We start from the raw sequence: 21,281 nt of genomic DNA on the forward strand, positions 1-21,281 counted from the left end.
GTGTGTGTGTGTGTGTGTGTGTGTGTGTGTGTGTGTGTGTGTGTGTGTGTGTGTGTGTGTCTGTGTGTCTATGTGTGAGTGAGATGGATAGCCTGTGGCCAGGGCGCATTAACTCTCTGCCAGATTGGTTACAACTCAGCGGGAATGTCACTGGAGAGCCGGAACGGGATTTAATTGCAATCAGGGAGCTGCCTCCGTCCAGCCAAGGACAAAGAGCAAGACGCTGTAGTGCTCCCAGCAAACATTCATCTCTGTGTGAACGGTGAACAGGTCTCCAGCTCAGCTCAGGGTGAGATCTATTAATCTCTCAGGGAGTGTTTAACAGGTGTGTGGCAGTAGGGTGTGGACAAACCAGGTGGCCAGCTGAAATTGCTGACATTTTTGTCTCACCATCCCACTACACAGAGTTCAGTGTTTGAGTGAGGTGAAGGAAGGGGGGGGGGTTACCTTAAGATGAAACACTGCGGGCGTCTCTCCTGCAGCATCATGTGGTAAGCTCTCTCTGCTGAGGAGAATATGTGAGGGGGCAGAGAGGAGCACAGACGACCTGTGGAGCTCAGGTACAACTGACTCACCTGAGAGAGAGAGAGAGAGAGAGAGAGAGACACACACAGTCCATCAAGACATTGAGTAACAACCTTATGTAACATGGATACACGCCTGGACTAAGCAACACAGACGATTAAGTTTCAGCAGAGCAGTGAAACCATACTGCATATAACTTAACATACGTGTGTGTCCAGCTCACTAACAAGGTGTAGTTTACCGCTGATTCTAAACAAGTAGTTCAACAAAACTGCCACCCCTTTAAACACATAAGCTATGGGTGACCCTGCGACTGTTGCTGGTTTACTTTAAAACAATAACCCATAAGCCAACAGATGCTCTAATAACTTCATTCCACGCCATGTCAGTGTGACAGAAAAAAGTAAAAAGACTCTCTTTGCCTCTGTCTTTTTTAGGGATTTAAAAACACCTCATTGAATAATATATCGCAACACAAACATAAAATAATATGCATTATGGAGCTGAACGTTAACTGCAATATTTTATTCCTCAGTTTAGTTTTAACCAGATAAGGATCTTATTCTAAAAAACTGCTTTTTTTAAAAAAATCAGGAATGGTAAATGTTAGGAATGATGAACTCTTACAAAGTTGCACAATTTATCCATAAGGGTGGTTAAATAAGGAATTAATAAGTCGTAGTTTTAACTTTGTGAAAAACATAGTAAGTGTATCAGGCAGTGAGCCCTCATTGTCTGTCACACTGAAGTGTGAGATAACTGTGCTGTAACACCCCTATCTGTAGCCAGACCAGCAGATGTGTGCCAGTGCTGTGTCTGTGGCGATAGAGGTGGGAAGGAGGATGGGCTGTGGACCACCACTAGACCAGAGGGGGTGACAGACAACCAGCAGATCACACATGTTGTGACATATGTCCTTCTCACCCTGGCTCCTCCCTGATCCTCCACACATTTCTCTCAGTTGGGTACAGATGCCTGGAGTGAATCCAGACACAGGCAGGAATGGGACTGCCAGAGGGGGCCTGGCTTCATTCTGTCATGGCAGTAGAGGATGTCTCCTCCTCCATTCAACCCCTCCTGGGCTCACATGGGCACACACTAAACTGGCATTAATTCAGCTATTTCAAAACGAGTCATCCAGTATTTAAACTAAGAGACACATGTTATGAAGAACCAGAGCCTGTCAGCCATTCACTAACAGTCTCCTCTAGTTGTTAGAAATGTTAATGTGCTGCTTTTCACCGATAGCGATAGTGTTTTTAAAATTAATTATTTATATTGGAGAGGTAGCAAAATAAACGTGAGTCTGAGAGCAAGTGTGTGTGCGTGTCTCGCTAAACTGGATCCCTCTATTTCCTGGCTGATGTGGAGTCAGCCTTATGCTGTGTATCACTGACAGGAAGACTGCATTATTTATCAACCACAAGGTCCATTTCATCTGTTCATACTCTGCTTATTATACAGCAAACACCGCCTCCTTATAGCGTGATTTTGCATGTAAAATGCAAAGCATTTCCAGTGCAAAGCCAAAGGTTTTAGACAGGTATCATGGTGTACTTACACTTGCAAATTTAATATTAGGAGACCGAAGCACAGCATATCACGTAAGCTTATGTGAAATAGAGGTCATTTAAATGCATGCTTACCAAAGTGGAATAGATGGGCAGCTCTTTATTTGGATTGACCAGCAGAAGGATGTGTCCAATGTAAGTCTAAAACAGAGCACAAAAACACACCCGAGTCATCTTCAACTCAGTAATTCAGCTGAAAACAAGAAGTTAATCCAATATCATAAAACATTGAACTTTTGGGTGTGAGGTGGCGCAGTTCTGCTTCGGTGGACAGTTTTGACAAACTGCTGGGTTTTAACCACTTACAGATTACCCAAGCTTAACACTGACCTGGAAACAGAAGTGCTGTGATGCTCTTTTCTTAACATCAATATTCATGTTGGTGACTACCTCTATTAACATAAGGATATGGTAATTTCATGACAGAGGAAGGTCAGGAGGGGGACCTTCAATGATAACCTCAGTAATGACCTTTCTCCAATAAAAAAAACAACATCCACTCCCACATAGTTAACGCTCAGACCCCAAGGCCATTTAGATAAAAATAACCAACTCTCAATTTCTGACCCTTTCCACTAAACTGCTAACACTCGGTTTCTCACAAAGACTCCTGGAGGCTGTTTGAAAGCTTACACTGTCCCCTGGGAAAGCGCAGGCATTGCTAACATTCTGTAACATGCTGCTCTGTCCTTAGGCCCTGGCTCAAGGTTAATGACTTGAACAAATTCCCACTGCTTGCAGACAGAGGGAAATTTTCTCAACTTTTCTGCAGTTTTGTGTTTTCAACCGGGTAAACTCGTTTGAAAATACTGAGCCACTTTTCCTCCCAAACTCTTTCACTTAATCTCATGACATGCTTGTCAAAAATCCAGCCTTCATCAATGTCTTCTCTCATATCCTTCCTCTGTTCCTTGCCGCTCTCCTCTGGGATTTAGCGGTACACTGGTCCTTCTATCCTGGCAGAAGGCAGCAGATCACTCATCAAAGCCCCATCTCTGACCACCCTGCTGGGAACATATGGAGTGTTCATTGCCTGTGTCCACTTGCTGTTTCTGTCCTTCACCGCTTTCTTCACCTCTTTCTTGAAATGTCCTCTATTACTGTAAGCACGTAAGGTCAACCACATCAGATATAGAAAAAGGATTGATAAGAAGGGCAGAAAACGCAGAGAAATGAAATTAATTGGCCAAATGAAAAGTGTAAATTACAAACTTAAACTTAAAGCCAAGACATTACTCACTTACCTGGCTTTGTCTACGTTTATGTCTGGCCCACAATGCATTACTGTGTCCTGTACACCTCCATGACAAGAGATTTATACACAATCAGATCAAGCTCGCTCCAATATACTTATTGTAGCTGCACTTTGTCAACTTACTCTTTTTTTTTCATCACTTCTTCCTCCAAATGGACTTCAACTCAGTATCCAGCCCTCATTATGCTGAATTCTAATCGTTTCTTTTTTCTTCATCCACCACTCTACTTCCTTTTATTGTCATCCCCTTATCTGTGTCCCCTGCTGTGGCTAACCCTACTGTCTGTCGCCCATCTGGGTTTCCATAATAACAGACTATTACTGCCTCTTCACAGAGTAGAGCGCGCACCGGATAGCTCCACATTGATCTGGTTCCAGTCTTTATAGAGCTCAGTCCCAGTGGAGAATTATGTGCCAGACCACAGTTTTCAAGGGAAGGAGAAAATGACAGGAATATGGAATGGACCAATTGTTGGAGATGAATGTATTTTACTCCTGAATATAGTTATGGATTAATCTTTCAAATTGATCTAAATTGTATTGATTATGCAGTTGTCATCAGTCTAAGTATGTGTGTGTGTGTGTGTATGTGTGCGAGCGTCTGTGTGTGTGTGCTTGTGTGCGCATGCTTATGTGCATGTATGTTAGAATTAGGCACCACTCTTACCCAAGTCAGTGAGCCGGAACAGGGAGGGCAATGGAGTCAGCTCATGAACATCACCCGTTGCACAGACTAAAGCCTTAAATACATATCCACTGCCAGTCACGGACTGTAGCAGTAGCCACAGGTCACAAATATAAATATTATTTGCACAATAGGTTCTAGAGCTTGAGGAGGTACAGTGTGTGTGATGCCCTGTGTGAGCTGTATATAAACATGTACATATGCTCCCAAACCATAAACAACACAGCACTCCACTACAGTCACCCCGTTATGCCCGAGAGAGAGAGAGAGAGAGAGAGAGAGAGAGAGACACACAGTCCATCAAGACATTGAGTAACAACCTTATGTAACATGGATACACGCCTGGACTAAGCAACACAGACGATTAAGTTTCAGCAGAACAGAGAGAGAGAGAGAGAGAGCATGTGTTTGCCTTTCTCTGTCCTGTGTGTTCTAATGCATGTTTAATGTTGAGTGGTTTAGTGGCACAAGGACAGTGGAGACTCACATAGATTTGATCATTGCCAAAGCGCTTCTGCATCTCGTAGAGCAGGCTGCTGTCGGTCAGCTCGCTGAGGGATGCCAAGTCGTCATTAGGTGCCGGAGGCATCAGCTTGACCTGAAGACAATGCAGGGCAACAGTTAAAATGAACATGCAATGATAAGCTGACAAAAAACACAAAAAAGTAACAAATGTAAAATGTGAAATCTCTCTTTTATCTGTTTTTGAAATTATCAACGTTCTTATGATATAACTGCGCAGAAGGAACTGTAAGAAGATGAGGTACCTGCTCCAGTTTGCTGGCTCCAGAGCTAAAGGGACCATCTAAGCAACTGTCCTGGGAGGGCTGTCCGCACAGCGCTCCACCTGCCTCTCTGAACATGGCACATTTTTCCAACAGACTGTCCCGCTTAGAGATTGGGAGATACAAGGGGTTCCTATATATGATGAGGACAGTCAAGGAGATGGAAAACGCACAGCAGGTGGAGGGACAGGAAGCATGTTCAGAGCAAAGTGGTGGATGAGAGAAAGAGGGGAACAAAAAAAAAACAACCTTATTTACAATCTAAGTGGTAACCATTAAACAACATTCGTGCTTATGAAACTATTAACCCACAAGTTCTTGACAGGCGTGGTGACGTCGTGTGATCCGCCATCATAGCGTTGGTCTGTTGGGGGCAGCGGAGCGGAGGGGTCCTTCAGTCTCTGCAGCCAGCTCTCCTCTGCGCTCTGAAGCATATCAGCTATAGGCTCTGATGCCGCAATGTCTGGTGACGGGACACACAAGATGGGCCAGTCAGTGTACTGATTAGATGTGAAATATGAACTTCAATGAGACAAGTTTAATTTGATATATACCAAAACTTTTAAAATGTCAAATTTGTAACCTGCGAAATGTATTTTCTCACTATTCTCTGCCACTCGTGTACAATATAAAGACATTGGTGAAAAGACACCGAGAATGTGGTAATATTTATTAGCTCAAGAGGATAATACTCTGCTGTGAAACAACCAGATACACCTTTCTGTTTTCCTGTCTTTGCCCTGTCAACCCTCCTTCAAAATCTGTGTCGATGAGCCTGCACTGGTGCAGAATGTGAACCCCACTGTGGGGTTAAGATCCTCCCTGTCTGTAATGAGGTCTAACAGGTCACAAGAGAAGGGAATGGCTTCATCCTGTCTTTTTATTTCTATGTGACTAACAACCCCCTTGACTCCCATCTCTTATTCTGTCTTTGTTTCGTCATGTGGACGGCATAGGGAGGGGGGCAGAGTTCCAAGTAAGAAAGAGGGGGGTTGTTTCAGTCTCTAAGGGCGTCTCTCACATCTTTTCTAAGCCTACATGCTAGAAGGAGCTATTGATTGAGGCCGGAGCGAGGCAGTCGGTGATGTGATGAAGACCTGGGAGTAAATGGTTAGAAGCAGCCACGATGTTCTAGGTAGATCCCTCTCTATGGCACATTTCATCACTATCACACGAGAGACTCTGCTAACATTTACTATGACTACACCACAGCAGCAGTCTGGTTCAAAGGGTGTTATTAGAATGATCCTGTTCAGGTTGGAGACACGGGGAGTTCTACCCCTCCTGTGTCCCTGTGTATGCGTGAGAAGCAAATACGGAAGATCGATCAGGATCAACAGCCAATAACGGCTTTTACTCCAACATATATGTAATTGGATTTAATAGAAATATGTTAATTTATAATGTCACACCCACCGCAAGACTGAAAAAAAAAGAGAGCTGAGGATAGATTGTTCTTTTTAGAAAAATAACACATATGAGATGCCAAAGATTTAAAAGGTCCCGTCCCTGAGATTAGGGCTGTACCCAAATCAGAATTTTCCAAATCGGCTCTGAGTCTCCAGTTTTTTTCTAGTGAAAGAAAAACACTGCTCCACAGCACCACTAGTGGACAGAAAGTTTACTAGGTACCTTAAAAACAAATTAAATTTAGGAGGCTGGGATTTAAAAGGGATCAATAAATACAAGACCACTGTAAGAGCGGGGAATCATTTTTCAGATGGTAGATGTATCAATTTGCTATCTATCAATTGAGATTCTTCCTGATATCTGGGGTGCACCAGTCAAAACAGGAACCTCTTAAACGGACTCCATAAACACACTTCTACCACCACCACCACCACCAGGTCTTAATCTAAACCTGCTTTAGACCTGATCTTGTATGTTTCCATTATTAAAAAAATAAATACAACACACACTCTTGGCTGATATGCAACCTTCATGCCCGCTAGCAAATGAATCACACCAGCTGCTGATGATTACTGCTAATATCCAACTTTAATCAGAGCGTACATGTGTGTCCAGGCAAGAGTGAGGTGTTACTGTTTTAAAATGACTGACTTCCCTCTTGCAGATACACTCAGATGTGCACAGATAGGTTCACCAGAGACTGATTAAGAGGGAGCCTCATTCGCTGTGTACAATGTGTGTGTGTGTGTGTGTAAGCCTGTGCTTTATATCATCATAGTGATTATTAATGCATTTGAAAAACCTCAGCTGAATAAGCCAAAATCCATTTCTCTGCCTCTTTGCTTCATTACTTCCTGCTTGCTAAACCTCTCATTCTGACTGCAATATGTTTGTGTGTACGTGCACACGTGCATATTTGTGTGAATGCATAAGTGTGTTTGTTACCTGAGGGCTTGTCTTGGTTGCAGTTCAACAGAGTCGGGTTTGCCCCGCGTCTCAGGAGCTGGCTAACGATGCTTGTCTGTAAGAGACGGGAGAAACATCCACATCCATTTTCATTAGATCCTCGAAAAGATTCAAACATTTCTAGTGCACCACTAACTGCATCTTCTCTCAAACCACCGAAACATAAACTAAAAAGCATTACATAGCAGATTAATTACATTTTTTGAAGATGCTCTTGTAAAAAGGTCACAGGATTTAAGATGGTTATACCCACATTTATTGCTACAGTGCAGATGTAGAGGACATACTGTGGCACAGGCCTAGAATTGAAACACTAAGCAGATGATATATACAGAGTATGTCACACATGACAGGTCTATACAAGTGTTGCTCCAGACTGAGGAGATCCTTTAATAATGAGCCTATCTTCTGTCACATGTGACAGTGGAAGAACCCTGTAGTCATCCACCCTCATTTCTACACAGCGTGACATGTGATGGCTGTCACCTCTGTCTTCTATTGTTCTGTCTCTGTTTTCCCTTTAAACTCTGCTCACACAGGCTACATTCTGACTTGTTCGCCTTTCCCCCTCATTGCTCCTTCATTTTCTGGCCCCCTTTTTGCACTTGTCTCATTCACCACCCTTCTTTGCCTCTGTGGATGAACAGCTGTATCGAATCCAAGAAGTATATTGCACTTGTGTTATCTGTGAATACTGATTTGTGATTAGTGTATGTTGATGTATCTGAAGTGAGTCTCAATTTATGGATAATAGACAAGCATCTTCTTCATTATTTCTTGGCAATGTAGGAAAGATGGCATGACTCAGAAGCTGCCTCAGCAGATCAATAAACATAAAGGCATCATTTAAAAATGTTAATGAAATGACTGTGGCAGATAATTATACACAAGAACCTACACAACCAGAGCTAGTTCTAGGAAAATATTCCAGGAATATAATAAACGCAAAACATCCCCTCCTACTGTTCAGTTTTCAGACTGTTATATTTAGTTTCAGTGCGACATCGTTCTGTTTAAAGAGCTTTTATATTGTCAGTTACTAACATGGAAATACTTGCATCTGACTGTCTGGTGATTTACATCTTTGTAGTTACTGGTGTATACAGTATATTAAGCAGCAAATAACTATATAATTATGCTTTACCCATGAGTAACCAGGATTCTCAGTTTATTGCATCAAAAAGGTTTCCCATACACTTCAGTAAAATCAAATCTACATTAAAAAACCAGTAAAGGGGTACTACTATGAAAACAGTCATTATGTCCTCGTTATGCTCTGGAGGCGCTGAAGACTGAATCAAGTTATTCCAGCATTCCATTATGGGAAGGATCCAGGAACTACAAGTCATGATATTCTCTGCTGCTACATTAATACCAACATACTTTTCTGTAAGTCACAGTTCAAACTGCTCTGGAAGTACCAGAGCTTCTTCGTACTAAAACGGAGTAACAAGACATCATCTGCAATAGGGAGGAGAGTGACTTTGCACATTCAGCAGACTGACTGTGACCCATGCCAACAGCTGTTCACTTATGGGTCTACAGCATCTCTACTGCCCACAAACCCTGTCAGCTGCACTCACACCCTATAAATACTGACAACACGTCAGTGGCACCACAAGATCTGAACTCTTCAATGGGTCAAAGTTTACAGGAGGACCAGGAAAAGGTCATCAGTACATTGGGATCAGCAGGGTCAAAGTAACCTCACCTCACCAAAGTAACCTAAACTGATGTAGATTCAGATATTTTTGGTTTGGCCAACTGTCCTTTTAACAGCATTTGTCAGATGTGAAAATGAATCTTGAGATTAACATTAAAGTGCTTTAGAGAAGTTCACTGGTATATCCTATTACCACAGCTTTCATGTGTACCTTCACTATAAAACAGACAGAATTGATCCAATCCCAGCAGTGTTGTATTTTAACACCCTGTCATTATTTTTTAAAATCCAACACAGGACTATTTAAAAATTCTTTCCTCGAGAGAACACAACTTGAAAACATCAAACTCAAACAAGGGAAGCCAAAAGTCAGGGCCCAACTTATCTCAAGGCCAAGAGAGAGGGAAGCTTAATTAGCTGCAGTAATAGGTTCATACATCTTCTTAAAGGGTCGGTCCGGTATGTACTTCACACTGCAGAAGGGGTCTTTGGGTTTAACATACCAGCTAGTGTTACAGTTGCCAGTCAGTGTTTTCAGGCAATGCTTTGCTTCTGCCTCATATCAGCAAAGCATTTTAATTAGTGGGAGCAGTGATTTACTTGGCTGAATACATGCACATATCTCGAAACCCATAATGTCCAGTGTTACTGGACATGTCACTGTCTACAAGGGAAAGGTGGCAGGAAGCAAGTGTTAAGAAGGCTCAGGGAGTAGTTGGTATGCAGGAGGCAAAGCACTGGCACCAGTAAAGAGCTGATGGCTGGGGTGATTTAGCACAGTGAGGGAAACCTAATCGATTCTCCAATCCTCTAGACTGCCACTCTTAAGTCAGATGCACTTACATATTATGCACACACACACACACACACACACACACACACACACACACATACACACACACACACACATACACAGAGTAACTGCAAATGCACAAAATCTGAAAAGCAAGGGCACACGAGGAAGTTATTAGAGGAGTGCTGTCTGGATGATTTGTACATTTACTTCTACTGATTAACTATCATCTGATCAACTAACAACTGGATGAAGGAATCGTGTAGGAGGTAAGAAAGAAAGTGAAGGCAACAGATCTGTATGAATGACACATAGAAAGGTTGTGTGGTTACTGAAAAGAAGAAAGAATTTTTAAGAGACACTTTAGTGGGGGAAGACTTAATGATAGACAACTCAAAGAAGTAGACAGTGATTCTAAATACCAAATGAATAAATTCCCTTTCTCAGCAGCCAAGCACACAGCCCAGAAATGTAATTAAATATCCAGTTGGGTCAGCAAGATCTGAATGTGATCACTTCCCTTCCCTCATAGTTGGACCACTCCCAAACCATGAGATCCCATCGTTTCAACAGCTCACCTCCGCCCCATCTGGAAATCAATCTCCTTCCCTTTAAGACAGACCATTAAACATCTCATCTAAAATGCTGTTAATAAATGCATATGCAGTGCTGCTCCGTGCCGGCAGTTTGACTGTTTCTGATCAATACGCCCAAAAAGAGCAGTTTATCAGAGGGTGGGCAGGGTAACTGGAGGCAAGTTGCTCAGAGGAACAATCCATCAATAATTTACTCATTATTTCATTAATGACTGCAGTCGCATGGGATCAATACAGCAAGATGAGTGGAAGGTAGAGGATGACTTCATTAATGTCAAAAACACTCGGACATTTTGTTGTGCAGCTGTGAATTACCTGTCCGTATTTAGCAGCCAAGTGGAGAGGGGTCCAAAAGTTGTCGTCAGCAGGATGTGGGTCCGCTCCACTCTCTAGCAACACAGACACCACCTCTCTGTAACCACTGGCACATGCTATGTGCAGCTTCAGAGAGAGAGAGACAGAGAAACAAAGAGAAAGTTATGAAAGCAAAAAAGGTTGAGTTGGAGAGGAGAACAAACTACTGTTAGAAGTGGAGAACAAAAAAGGTCAACTCACACACACGGACACACATGAGACATTACTCACAAGAGTGACCCCGTCATCATTGGGCTGGCTGAGGTTTCCGCCTGTGGCTACAAGCTGTCTAACATCAGAAAACATGGTGCTGGGTCTCTGTGTCTTCATGGCGTGCATAGACGACACATCCACACCTGGAAAACACAAACACGATTGGCACACTAAATATATCCAGCTGTCATGCTAGTTTGATATTTTGTGAAATACTCTCATTCACTTTCTTGCAAAGACTTGTATGAGAATATCAATATCACTGACATATCAGCATGTTGAATACAAAGCTGGAACCACGAGATGTTTAGTTTGCTATTCACTACACTTACAAAGCTCACTAATTAACACATTATGTCTTGTTCATTTAACCCGTATAAAAACCAAAGTGTAAAAATGACAAGTTGCTGTTGCTGTGATGGCTGACAGCAGTGACTTCCTGGTATCAATCCTCTTATTGAACTGCATCATGAAGACAAAAACATTCCCAAAATGGCAAGCACTCCCTTTAAACCTCATACATAAGATTTAGCTGTTTAGAACAATCTAGTTAATTTATTGACTTTTGCAATATATAGTCACATTCAAGTACAAGGTCCTGACATGTTTTGCATTTAAAGATTCCCCAGTTTTTTTCAGAAATAAATTAGTTGAAAGGATTTGGTTTGAATTTGGCACGGTGTCCTATGACAGTGGCTGCACAGTGCCAGTACTGAGTATGTGACTTTAAGAGGATGCTGGCTGTGTGCACGGCACCGACAGTGAGAACAAGCACAAACTGATGTCAAACAGGAAATCCCGTCATGCTAAAACCAAGGCCTGGTACGTCAGGTGCATGGTCAAAAGCGATACTTAAGCAATCAGAAGGTCATGCTGTACTCACAGACGTACAGGGGTCTACGAGGGCATCGCAAACTATGAAGATCAATGCACTGCTCCATAATCACATCCATGCAGTGGATCTGACTTCAGTTGCATTAATAGCATGGATTGATTATCAATCAATCTATATTTTACTTGGATAAGCTCTAGGGCACTAACTAATGAGACTTTTCCAAATAGACTGGTTGTATCAGCTAATCAATACGTCTGTCTTTGCAAACACACGACAGCCCCGAGGTTTATAGGTATCTGACACACACTCATAGTGACATTACCACAACAGTGGAGAAAATACTTGTTCTCTAAAGTGCCAATACTTGTAAGAATCTAGTATTACATGACGCACAAGCAACTCAACTAGGACAATGAAAACAGAATATCTTTTAAGCACAAAAAAAACTCTCTCTCCTCCTTTATCTCTGATGCAGAGACACATGGACAGTCTGTCTCTCCCACAACCACACAAACTTGGTGGGGATAGAGAGCATGCAACCAAGTTGCTATAGCAACAGAGGCTGAGTGAGCCTGTGTGAGTAAGAGTGTGTTTCATGGTGGCAAACACCAGCACAATGGGGGGTGGTATCAGGGGAGCTGAAGGTAGGCAGGAGGAGAGAGATCACCACAGGGGCTGGCAGACAGTGGCAGAGAGGAGTCTCAAAGAATTCTGTGGCTGGGTTTGTCAGAGAGAGAGAGAGAGAGAGTGAGAGAGAGAGAGAGAGAGAGTGTGTGTGTGTGTGTGTGTGTGTGTGTGTGTGTGTGTGTGTGTATGTGTAGGGTGGTCTGAGCTGTGATGAGTTGGCTGTCTGCAGTCAGAAGCTTGCATTTGTCATGTGGTCCCTGTGCAGGCTCATGTGTGGCCAATGACAGATGGATGAGGGAAGACCCTCCATCATTGTCTATATCTGTTTCTGTCTAGCTTTGTCAGCATGATTCCCGTTACCCTGTCTCCGCGTGTCTCTCTATATTTCTCTGGTTATGTTCCCTGCTCTCCCTCTGCCGTTCTATCTATGTGCCTCCACCACTTTCGTCTCTGTGCGCCGCCAACTAGCCTGTGCCTTTATCTCCGTTATTCACAGCTTCTGTGTTGACCTTCTCCTTTCTCTGTGGGAGACAAGTGCCCCGTTTGCCTTCCACCATCATTAGGCCTGTGGGTGTACTTTACCTTCACACATACACACACACAACGCCTCCCTTTTAACTGCAGGTATGAAATATTAACCATTTTTAGTACTTCTTAAATGAAGGAAATGAAATATTTACTTTTTCAAATTTTTCTGTGTGATAACATGGAAATGAGCCACCACATTTCAATGAACCACACTGTTGAAAGAGTATTCCACTAATTTAGCAGTGCACTCCTACATTGTCAGAGTCACAGTGGAGGAAGATCAAAATCAATGCAGCAGAGCCAGAAATATTGTCTTATTTAGTCCACTCTTTCGTCTTCCTTGTCAAAACCTGGTGCCTACATTATCCACAATGCAACTAGACCACTGATGGTTCACTCAAAGATTTGCGTGCTATGTTCGCAGTGACTAATATAGCCTCAAGCAAAGTTGAGGAGTGGGTGACAGACGTCTGTTAAGTTCATTTTTTTCTTACTCTGCACTCCCAGATTTTTTTCATTTTCAAACTTTTAGTCTTTAAACCCAACCGACACTGACTCAAGTAACATCTGCATTTATATATATATATATTGTATTTTTAATTTCACATAAGCAGTAGCGCTCCTCATGACCTGTAAACAGACTTTGACGTGTAAAACTTGGTGAATAAAAAGTGTGCTGAGCTTTACCATTTTCCTCCAGGTGCTTTCGGAGGATATAGCTGCTCTCAGTTCCCTCGGAGGCGTAGTCCAGAGGAATGTTTCCATTGACGTCCTGCAGCATAACGTTCACTCCGGCCTTCCAGACGCAAAAGCAGAGAAGACACAAAAACACTGAATTTTAGCCAGGTCCATTCATCAGACTTGAATCGATGATAAAGTGGACCCAATTATCTTGGCTTCCCAGAGGCTTGTAGCTGAGCAGAACCATGGAGACATTAACAGACAACACATTGAATTAAAGAACTCATTAAATAACTGCCTGGGGGGTGGGACAGTGAAGAGCGAGGGCGTTGGTTACCGTTACCTGGGATCATCGGGGTGAGCGCGTGTGTGCGTGTGACAAGATTGATGTGTGTTTACTCAACAAGGACCCTGCCGAAGCACTCTTCTGTTATAGCATGAGATAACATGGGAGACCTTCCCTCGGGCTCCTTTAATGACTGTTACTCTGACGACGGCACAGTCGTTGGTCACAGTATGGTTGTGATTGATTGCTTCTCTTTGGGGGAACTCAGCTGCACTGCATTATTTGTAAAAAATGTTGCACTGCTTTACCAGTTAAACAGAATTGTTTACAAGCCATGCAAAATGTATTTCAGTTACTTCTGTGGGCCTTCCTTTTGTCCTTCTCATTTTTATTGTCCCCTCTTTGGGGTTAGGTACTAAAAAGTAACCCACATCCTTTCAAGTGGCAATCGTCAGTATCCAGCCATAAATCGCTTCTTGTTGTTTGACTAAACTATAAAAGACAAGCCAGTGTAACGATCGTAGCTGGACCTGGTCTGATAACAGGGACAGGGGACTCTAAGTGAGGATCCTTATTGAATATTTACAGCTAATAGAATTCTAACGACCCAGTTGCAGTGCGGCAAACAGATTTATGGCGTAGTCCTTAGACCGACAGAGAGGGAAAGGGTAGCGAAAGCGAAAAATGGGCAGAAGGGGGCTGAAAATGCGAGGAGGGAGCCAGCTGACAGAGCAACATGAGAGCCGTTAACCTTTGTGCTCTAAAAACCAACCAGCAAAACCACAAGGACACTGAGCCTCAAAACCTCAACGCGTCCTTGAACTGCTAAACTGATTTAAAAATGAGACAACTGGAATTTGTTTTTCAATTCTGATGCAGATATTGAGAGGAAACGTTTTTCATCGAAGAGACGCCATCGCAATTACAGTGCGATAAAGGCAGCACAATGCTGTCGATTCCAGTTATCAGGGATTCTGTTCTGGTGAGGTTTGCGGTTTCATTGTGCTCCCATCTGTGTTGTCTAGTGGGAGCTGCTTTCGCTCACTTATGAGGGTTTATTAGGGGTTAACAAAGGGAATTAATTAACATTAACAACTATCAGCTTCTGCTGTGTGAATATTCATGAGAAAACAAGAATCCTTATCGCAATGTGAAGCACAGCTTGAGGAGCAAGACATGAGGTGATGAGAGTCAGAGAGAGAGCATAATGTTATGCCCCGTCTGCCCATCCCCATAACCTCTCACTCACTCACTCACTCACTCACTCACTCACTCACTCACTCACTCACTCACTCACTCACTCACTCACTCACTCACTCACTCACTCAGCCCTCCCTTACTCCATCTTTAAACTTTTGATTTGTGCTTTACCCCCAAAGAGTAATCAACTTTCTCATAAACCTGACGGCTCCTCTCAGGGTGCCTTTGTGTGTGTGTTTTTTTTTTGTTTTTTTTTAGTGTGTGTGTGCGCGCGTGTGTGTGTGTGTGTGTGTGTGTGTGTGTGCGCGTGTGTGTGTACTGCATAGTGGGGGTAGTGAAGAGGTGGGCTAACCCAGACAATTCACTTCAAGGTCCAGTAAAAGTCAATAGGAGTCTGGCTGGATGGAGTTATCAGCTGACTGACAGATATATCTTGCTCCGTCTGTCAGGAGGCTGCGCTCATCGCTGACTACTTTCACTCACAGCTGTTAAAAAAAAAACAAAAAAAAAAAAAACAGCTGAGCAAACCTTGAGATGCATGTGGTGTCTTAAGAATTGTTTTGTAAAACTGTGAACTATTTCAAATTTACATTTACAATCCTGTGACAGACTGATAATACAATACAATCCTGTGACAGTGTGAGATAGGTTTTATTATCCTAGAGTGAAATTGTTCAACATAATGTGAAAAATGCACTAAGTAAATGGAAATGTTTCGCTTTACCTCCTGAGCTAAGTCAAATGCAACCAGACAATAACAGAAAACTGTCACTATAGAAATGATTTTTATAGAGTTCCTTTTAATGCCACACAAAGCTCCAAGACCGACAGATAGACGGTGAAGCAAGCATGATGTGTAGGCCACTGATCCAGAGACATAAATCATGTGTCTGAGCTCACATGATAAGTGCTGACAGATATAAACGAGTCGGTGCTGGCTGGCAGCCACGCTGGCTACAAGGGGTTAACAAGTTGACTTCTGACCCCGACACGGTCCACGCCACAATATGATGGATCCACCTCGGAGATGGAAATCTGTTAATATCAAGCTGCCCACGGTTCATAATGGCTATTGTTAGATGCAGTGACTGCCGGAGAATCAATAACAACTACAAGACATGCGCTTAAAGCAATCCCTGGGGCAGTTACTGCTGAGCTGGACACCGTCTCAGCACAGTGGAAACCTAACCAATGCAAAGAGTTCCCATCCACTTTTTTTCCCGAATACCTACACTGATGTATCTAATCTATCTCAGATCATTTTAACTCTGCAAATGCATGTGTATGAAGATAAAATAAAAGTATTCTCTGTAAAATACATACCCATGTACATTCTGCCATTTCGGTTTTCTTAACCGTAACAAAGAAGTGTACCAGAGGCAACGTGTTTTACAATTGAGACATTAACTTATTATTCTCAACTGACTGCACACACAACATCTGCTCGGCTTTGATGTGCCATGTTGCAGCGTTGTAAACAACAGTCTGTTGGACAAAGTATTTCATGCTCACACTATTTTCAAATCAACATAAAACCTTTTTTTGTCTGCATTATGTACTTTCTGTTATTGCTGCACGCTGAACATTCTGCAGATACTGATACAGGGAAACGTATTCATATCTATAAATGAGTACAATTCGTCGCAGCATAAAGTATTTACTCACATGTTATCTCACATGGTAACTACAACAACCATGAATAACCATTTTGCTGTACTTAATCAGGAGTCTGTTCACAAATTTTGCATTTCCTGAAAATATTATTGTATAACAATTTGTTTTATATATTGTTAGACTTTGCAGGTTTGGGAATTAAAAGAAACGAGATCATACACTACAAAGCATCTGCAACAGTTTCTTGATGGACCACAGAGTTCCACTGTTATGTTTAGAGAGGGGACACGGGAGGCTGCAATATCAGCAGATAAACCCCCCCCCTTAAAAAAAAAAAAAAAAAAAATCAACTGGTGTGAAGTCGAGTTCAGTGCAGCCAGGGGCTTGAAGTTAATCGTTTGACTTCAAAGGACTCAGAGTTCAGAAGTTTTAAACTCATCATTTACAAGCACGGAAAGTGGGTCAATTCCGTAACTGTAACCCCGCTGGGTTTTGCATTGTAAAATGAGAAATAACACTTTGGAACAGAGCCTCTCTCCTGTTGATCACATGGCTGCATAGCTGCACCTTCCCCTGCACAATTTTACAGACTAAAAGCTATTATCTCACAGAGAAATATGATATGACAGAGAAGAAAAGGAAAGACAAGTATTTTTTAAATTAGGTGAAGTGCAGTGGTGGTCAGCAGTTTAAGGCAGCAATTGTTTTCATGTTCTTCAAGAGTTCATATATTCAACACTGTGTCAAAAAGTACAAACTTGCACTCAGACTGATAATGGTGCAGAATTAGGGCAAGTCTGCAATTAATCCCAATCACTTACCACATCTTTTTCTGGGTTTCATAAGAAATGGAATTAGGAAGACATAATTGAGCCACTAGAAAAAAATATGATTTGATAAACATCTTGTGCGCTGTGATTCGAATAGAAGGCCAGCTAAGATGAAACAGATGGAGATCAAGAAACCTCTTTTGAGTCATCGTGATGCTTACATGAGCCAAGTGCAGTTACGTCCTGGACATGGAAAAAAATATAAAAAGGTTTAGCTTGATAATAATCACTGTGTGTTTTCACCGTTAAGTATTACACCACAAGTGTAATATTTTTGTGGAATTATTCAGTAAGACTACACACCCTGTCGTGTTCTTATTTGCTGAGTGACAATCCACCTCCAGTTAATCCTGCCAAGGTCTCAGTGATGAACATTAACCACAGCTAGAGCTAGGGATAGGTTTAGGAATGGGTTTGGGAATGAGAGAGTTTAGAAATGGCTTACTCCCTCTCCTGCTGTTTGGAGGCGAGAGATAAGAGAATTAACATCACCGCCAATCCGGACACAGAGCAACAATGCACCCAGACTTCTCATCAACCCCCACACTTTCCCCACATGACAAGCTTGCTAACATCTCTGTCAGCAAAAACCACTCCGCTGCTGTGTGTAGGAACTGGAGACAGGAAATCAAGGACAGAAAAGCAGAGGACGAGGGGAGGGCAGGGGGAATGGAGAAAGACACGGTGGAGTAGGACATAATAGATTAGTACATATTAGCAGTACTATTCCTTCCTGTGCCAATCAAAGATAAGGCTCCCACTCAGCTCCTCTAGCGAGACTACTGTTCCATTTCTCATTAAAGTGTAAACCTGTTACCACATATTTAGAGGGAAGATCTCTCATTTACTGCTCTGATAAGGGAGCAGTCTGAGAACGGAGCAGGATGACTGGGCACTGGCGGGGGATGTGGTGGAGGAGATGGGTGTCAAAATGGATGAATAGAAGAAAAGGAATATTGCAACTCTATCGGAAATATGGCTTGACTGAAGCTATTTTTACCCTGGTAGACAGGAAGAGCCTAGGGCTCCCCTTTCAGAAACCAACTTCCCTGCTGATTATACCAGGAAAAGAAACGCAAGTGCTTATCTTACCCTAAAGGAAAAATAAAAAAAAATGCACTATTTTGGAAATTGAGACATCACACAAGCAAGCACAAGGCCACACTCACATGCAAGCAGATACAGATGCTGTCAAATAAATAAGCATGCAGGATCAAAGGGCATTCAAGCTGTGAAAGATGAAAAAAATTGTTTTGGTGTTGCTGGATTAAGCTGGAAAAATGGTTGAACTTTCTATACAGATGAATCTGATTCTTTGAATTTCTTAGAAATTCTTTCATAACCGCCTGATCTTTCGCAACTGAGCTGAGTTCTGTGTAAATATGACCTCATTTACTAGGAGCTAGTTCTGTCTTGGTAGTGAATGGGAGACATTTAGTTACTGCCTCCCTGGGAGCAGTATTAAATCTCTCTCACTCTCTCTCTCTCTCTCATGGTATTGCCTTTCATGAAAACATAACTCCCTGCATAAATTGCATTTGGCATATCTATATCACTCCCTGCTCTACAAAGACAGCCTGCATGAATCTTTGCTTGGAGGAAAATGAAATGCATGCAAATACAAAATACCCAACACATACATGAACCCAACAGTCATGCAGTCAGTGCAGGCGGACAGATTCACTCTGTGCACCCTTTGCCTGGCAGCTCTTCAAACATATCCATTCCTCTCAGGAACGTCTCTTTCCTGCCCCACAGACAGGCAGCCAGCTATCACTCAGGACCCAATCAGCAGAACCAGGCTGCACAGGATTCTACCAAGCTCCAGACTGCAGTCAACCCTCTCCAGGGCTAATCAACAGCAGCAGAGCAGACCCAGCCCACTGAGTGACTGGGCTGGGTTCGCATGCCCTCCCCTGCAGCTGGGCCTGCTCTCGTTATGGACCTAATCAGTACAACCACAGCTCTTGTCAAGACATCCTCCACAGAACAGGCTCTCTCTTTGATATCATGCTAATGCAGAAATTTCTAAAAATTCTCACTTTCAGTGATTCAGCTGGGTTTGTTAGAGAAAGCAAAGTCGCATTTTAGACCTCAGTAATCCAAAACCCCTCATCACTGGAAGATGCTCCACTTGGACAGAAAATTCTGGATGACTAATGTGAATAGAGCCACTGGTTCAAAGCTAATTCAAAACATGAAGCTTTTATGCCAAGCTATTCCCAAACATTATCTAATTTGTAGCTGACACGCTTGGACTCACACAAGGATCAACAAGGAAATTATACTACGAACTACATCCAAAAAGTGTATCCATGCATGTCTGTGTGTGTGTGTGTGCGTATGTGTATGTGTGTGTGTGTGTGTGTGTATTTGTGGTACTGGAAAAAAAAAAATTGCCACCCCCACAACATACTGCATGTTCGCGTGTGTATTTCTCACCAGCAGCAGCAGCAGCACCACGTCCGCATGGTCACACACACACGCTACATGCAGGGCTGTCCACAGGTCTTCGTCCTGCAGGTTGACATTCAGGCCTCGCTCAATCAGAATCTCTGCCGCAAACACGTTGTCGTGCCGAGCACACTGCGGAGTTCAATGACAGTACATTCCTTACGATTAGTTTGCAGAAATGTATATTCCCTGATGAATTGCTAACAATAAACAGTGCACAGGGGGTTCAATGCATTATAACTAATGTATGTGGAAATGTAATGAATTTTCACATCCTGCTACGGGGTAAGAATTTGTAAAATACTGATAAAAACATGAAGAATGATTATCGGGAGGGCTGCCATGTCAGAGGGGTTACAACCTCTTCTGTGTCTTCTTGCAGTATAATATCAGCACCCTCTCAGTGCATAATAATGGAAATTTTCCTTCTTTTTTGGGGCACATACAACACTAGAGCTAATCTCTTAAATTCAGTGATCATCATCTGATCAATCTTATCTTACCAGGTGTAACAAGGATCCACCGGAAGGAATGGGACTGTTGGGGTCTGTTCCCTCCTTCAGGAGACGAAACACTGCAGGACAATAGACAACTATATGTTAGCGCCCACTGTATGTGACGACAGACATGATGATCAGAATATATAAAGCAGATACATGCACACTTTGAAACAACACACACGCACATACAATGCCCATACTGATCTGTGCCACTCACTATCAAAACCAATATATATATATGTGTCCTCTGACTGTCCTTGACATGTCACTGTGGATCAGTGTTAAGGCTGTGTGTGTGCGAGTGTGTGTGTGTGTGTGCGTGTGTGCGGGAGATCCTTGTTCCAGCAGCAGGTCACAAAGCTTCTGGGTTACACACATTAACATCACACATCGTGAGCTCCAGTGAGCCGCACAACCCACTCACACACTGACACAGATCTACTGAAGAAAACACAACCTATTACACACAACTTCCATAAACAGATGTGCTGAAAGTGGCAGGCTATACAAGATCACAATGATTATACCATGCCATTGACAATTTTATTTTTAATTCAACATGTACAAAAAAAATGAAAGCAAACACAGCAGGAGATAGTGAGAGAAGGAAGGGGGGGGGTGGCGTACTGGAGTGTGTGACAGATAAATAGAGTGGGATGGACAAACAGGAGAGGGTGAGGAAGGAGCGAGGTGGGGCACTATGGTTTGGACATATGTGATTTCACTGACACTGACAGCACGAGATGAGTACTGACTAAACCCTGGAAGACTTTGTACCAGCAAAACAACCACCACTGTCACGCAATCCACCCCCCCCCCCCCCCCCCCCCGCACACACACACACACACACTGGATTCTTTAACCAAAGCCAGTGACTCTGAAGACAGTAGCCATGGCAATTACCATGGTG

At 42.7% G+C, this 21,281-nt stretch overlaps 1 protein-coding gene across 1 annotated transcript in view; it reads right to left on the reverse strand.

The window, feature by feature from the left end:
* The window catches only part of myo16 (myosin XVI), a 77,809-nt gene that overhangs the window by 42,320 nt on the left and 14,208 nt on the right, over positions 1–21,281 (reverse strand). Inside the window, exons 3-13 of the mRNA XM_023415898.2 lie at positions 20,375–20,445; positions 19,860–20,003; positions 13,494–13,602; positions 10,835–10,959; positions 10,565–10,690; positions 7,177–7,252; positions 5,134–5,284; positions 4,804–4,954; positions 4,524–4,634; positions 2,172–2,237; positions 448–575 (exon numbers count right to left, since the gene is read on the reverse strand). Of these exons, the coding sequence (XP_023271666.1) occupies positions 448–575; positions 2,172–2,237; positions 4,524–4,634; positions 4,804–4,954; positions 5,134–5,284; positions 7,177–7,252; positions 10,565–10,690; positions 10,835–10,959; positions 13,494–13,602; positions 19,860–20,003; positions 20,375–20,445 (1,258 nt within the window). The remainder of the gene's footprint in view (positions 1–447; positions 576–2,171; positions 2,238–4,523; positions 4,635–4,803; positions 4,955–5,133; positions 5,285–7,176; positions 7,253–10,564; positions 10,691–10,834; positions 10,960–13,493; positions 13,603–19,859; positions 20,004–20,374; positions 20,446–21,281) is intronic.

This window comes from Seriola lalandi, unplaced genomic scaffold (genome assembly GCF_002814215.2).
Source record: "Seriola lalandi dorsalis isolate HSWRI2012SDOR001 ecotype SW California unplaced genomic scaffold, Sedor1 jcf7180002054559, whole genome shotgun sequence".
NCBI classification, from domain to species: domain Eukaryota; kingdom Metazoa; phylum Chordata; class Actinopteri; order Carangiformes; family Carangidae; genus Seriola; species Seriola lalandi.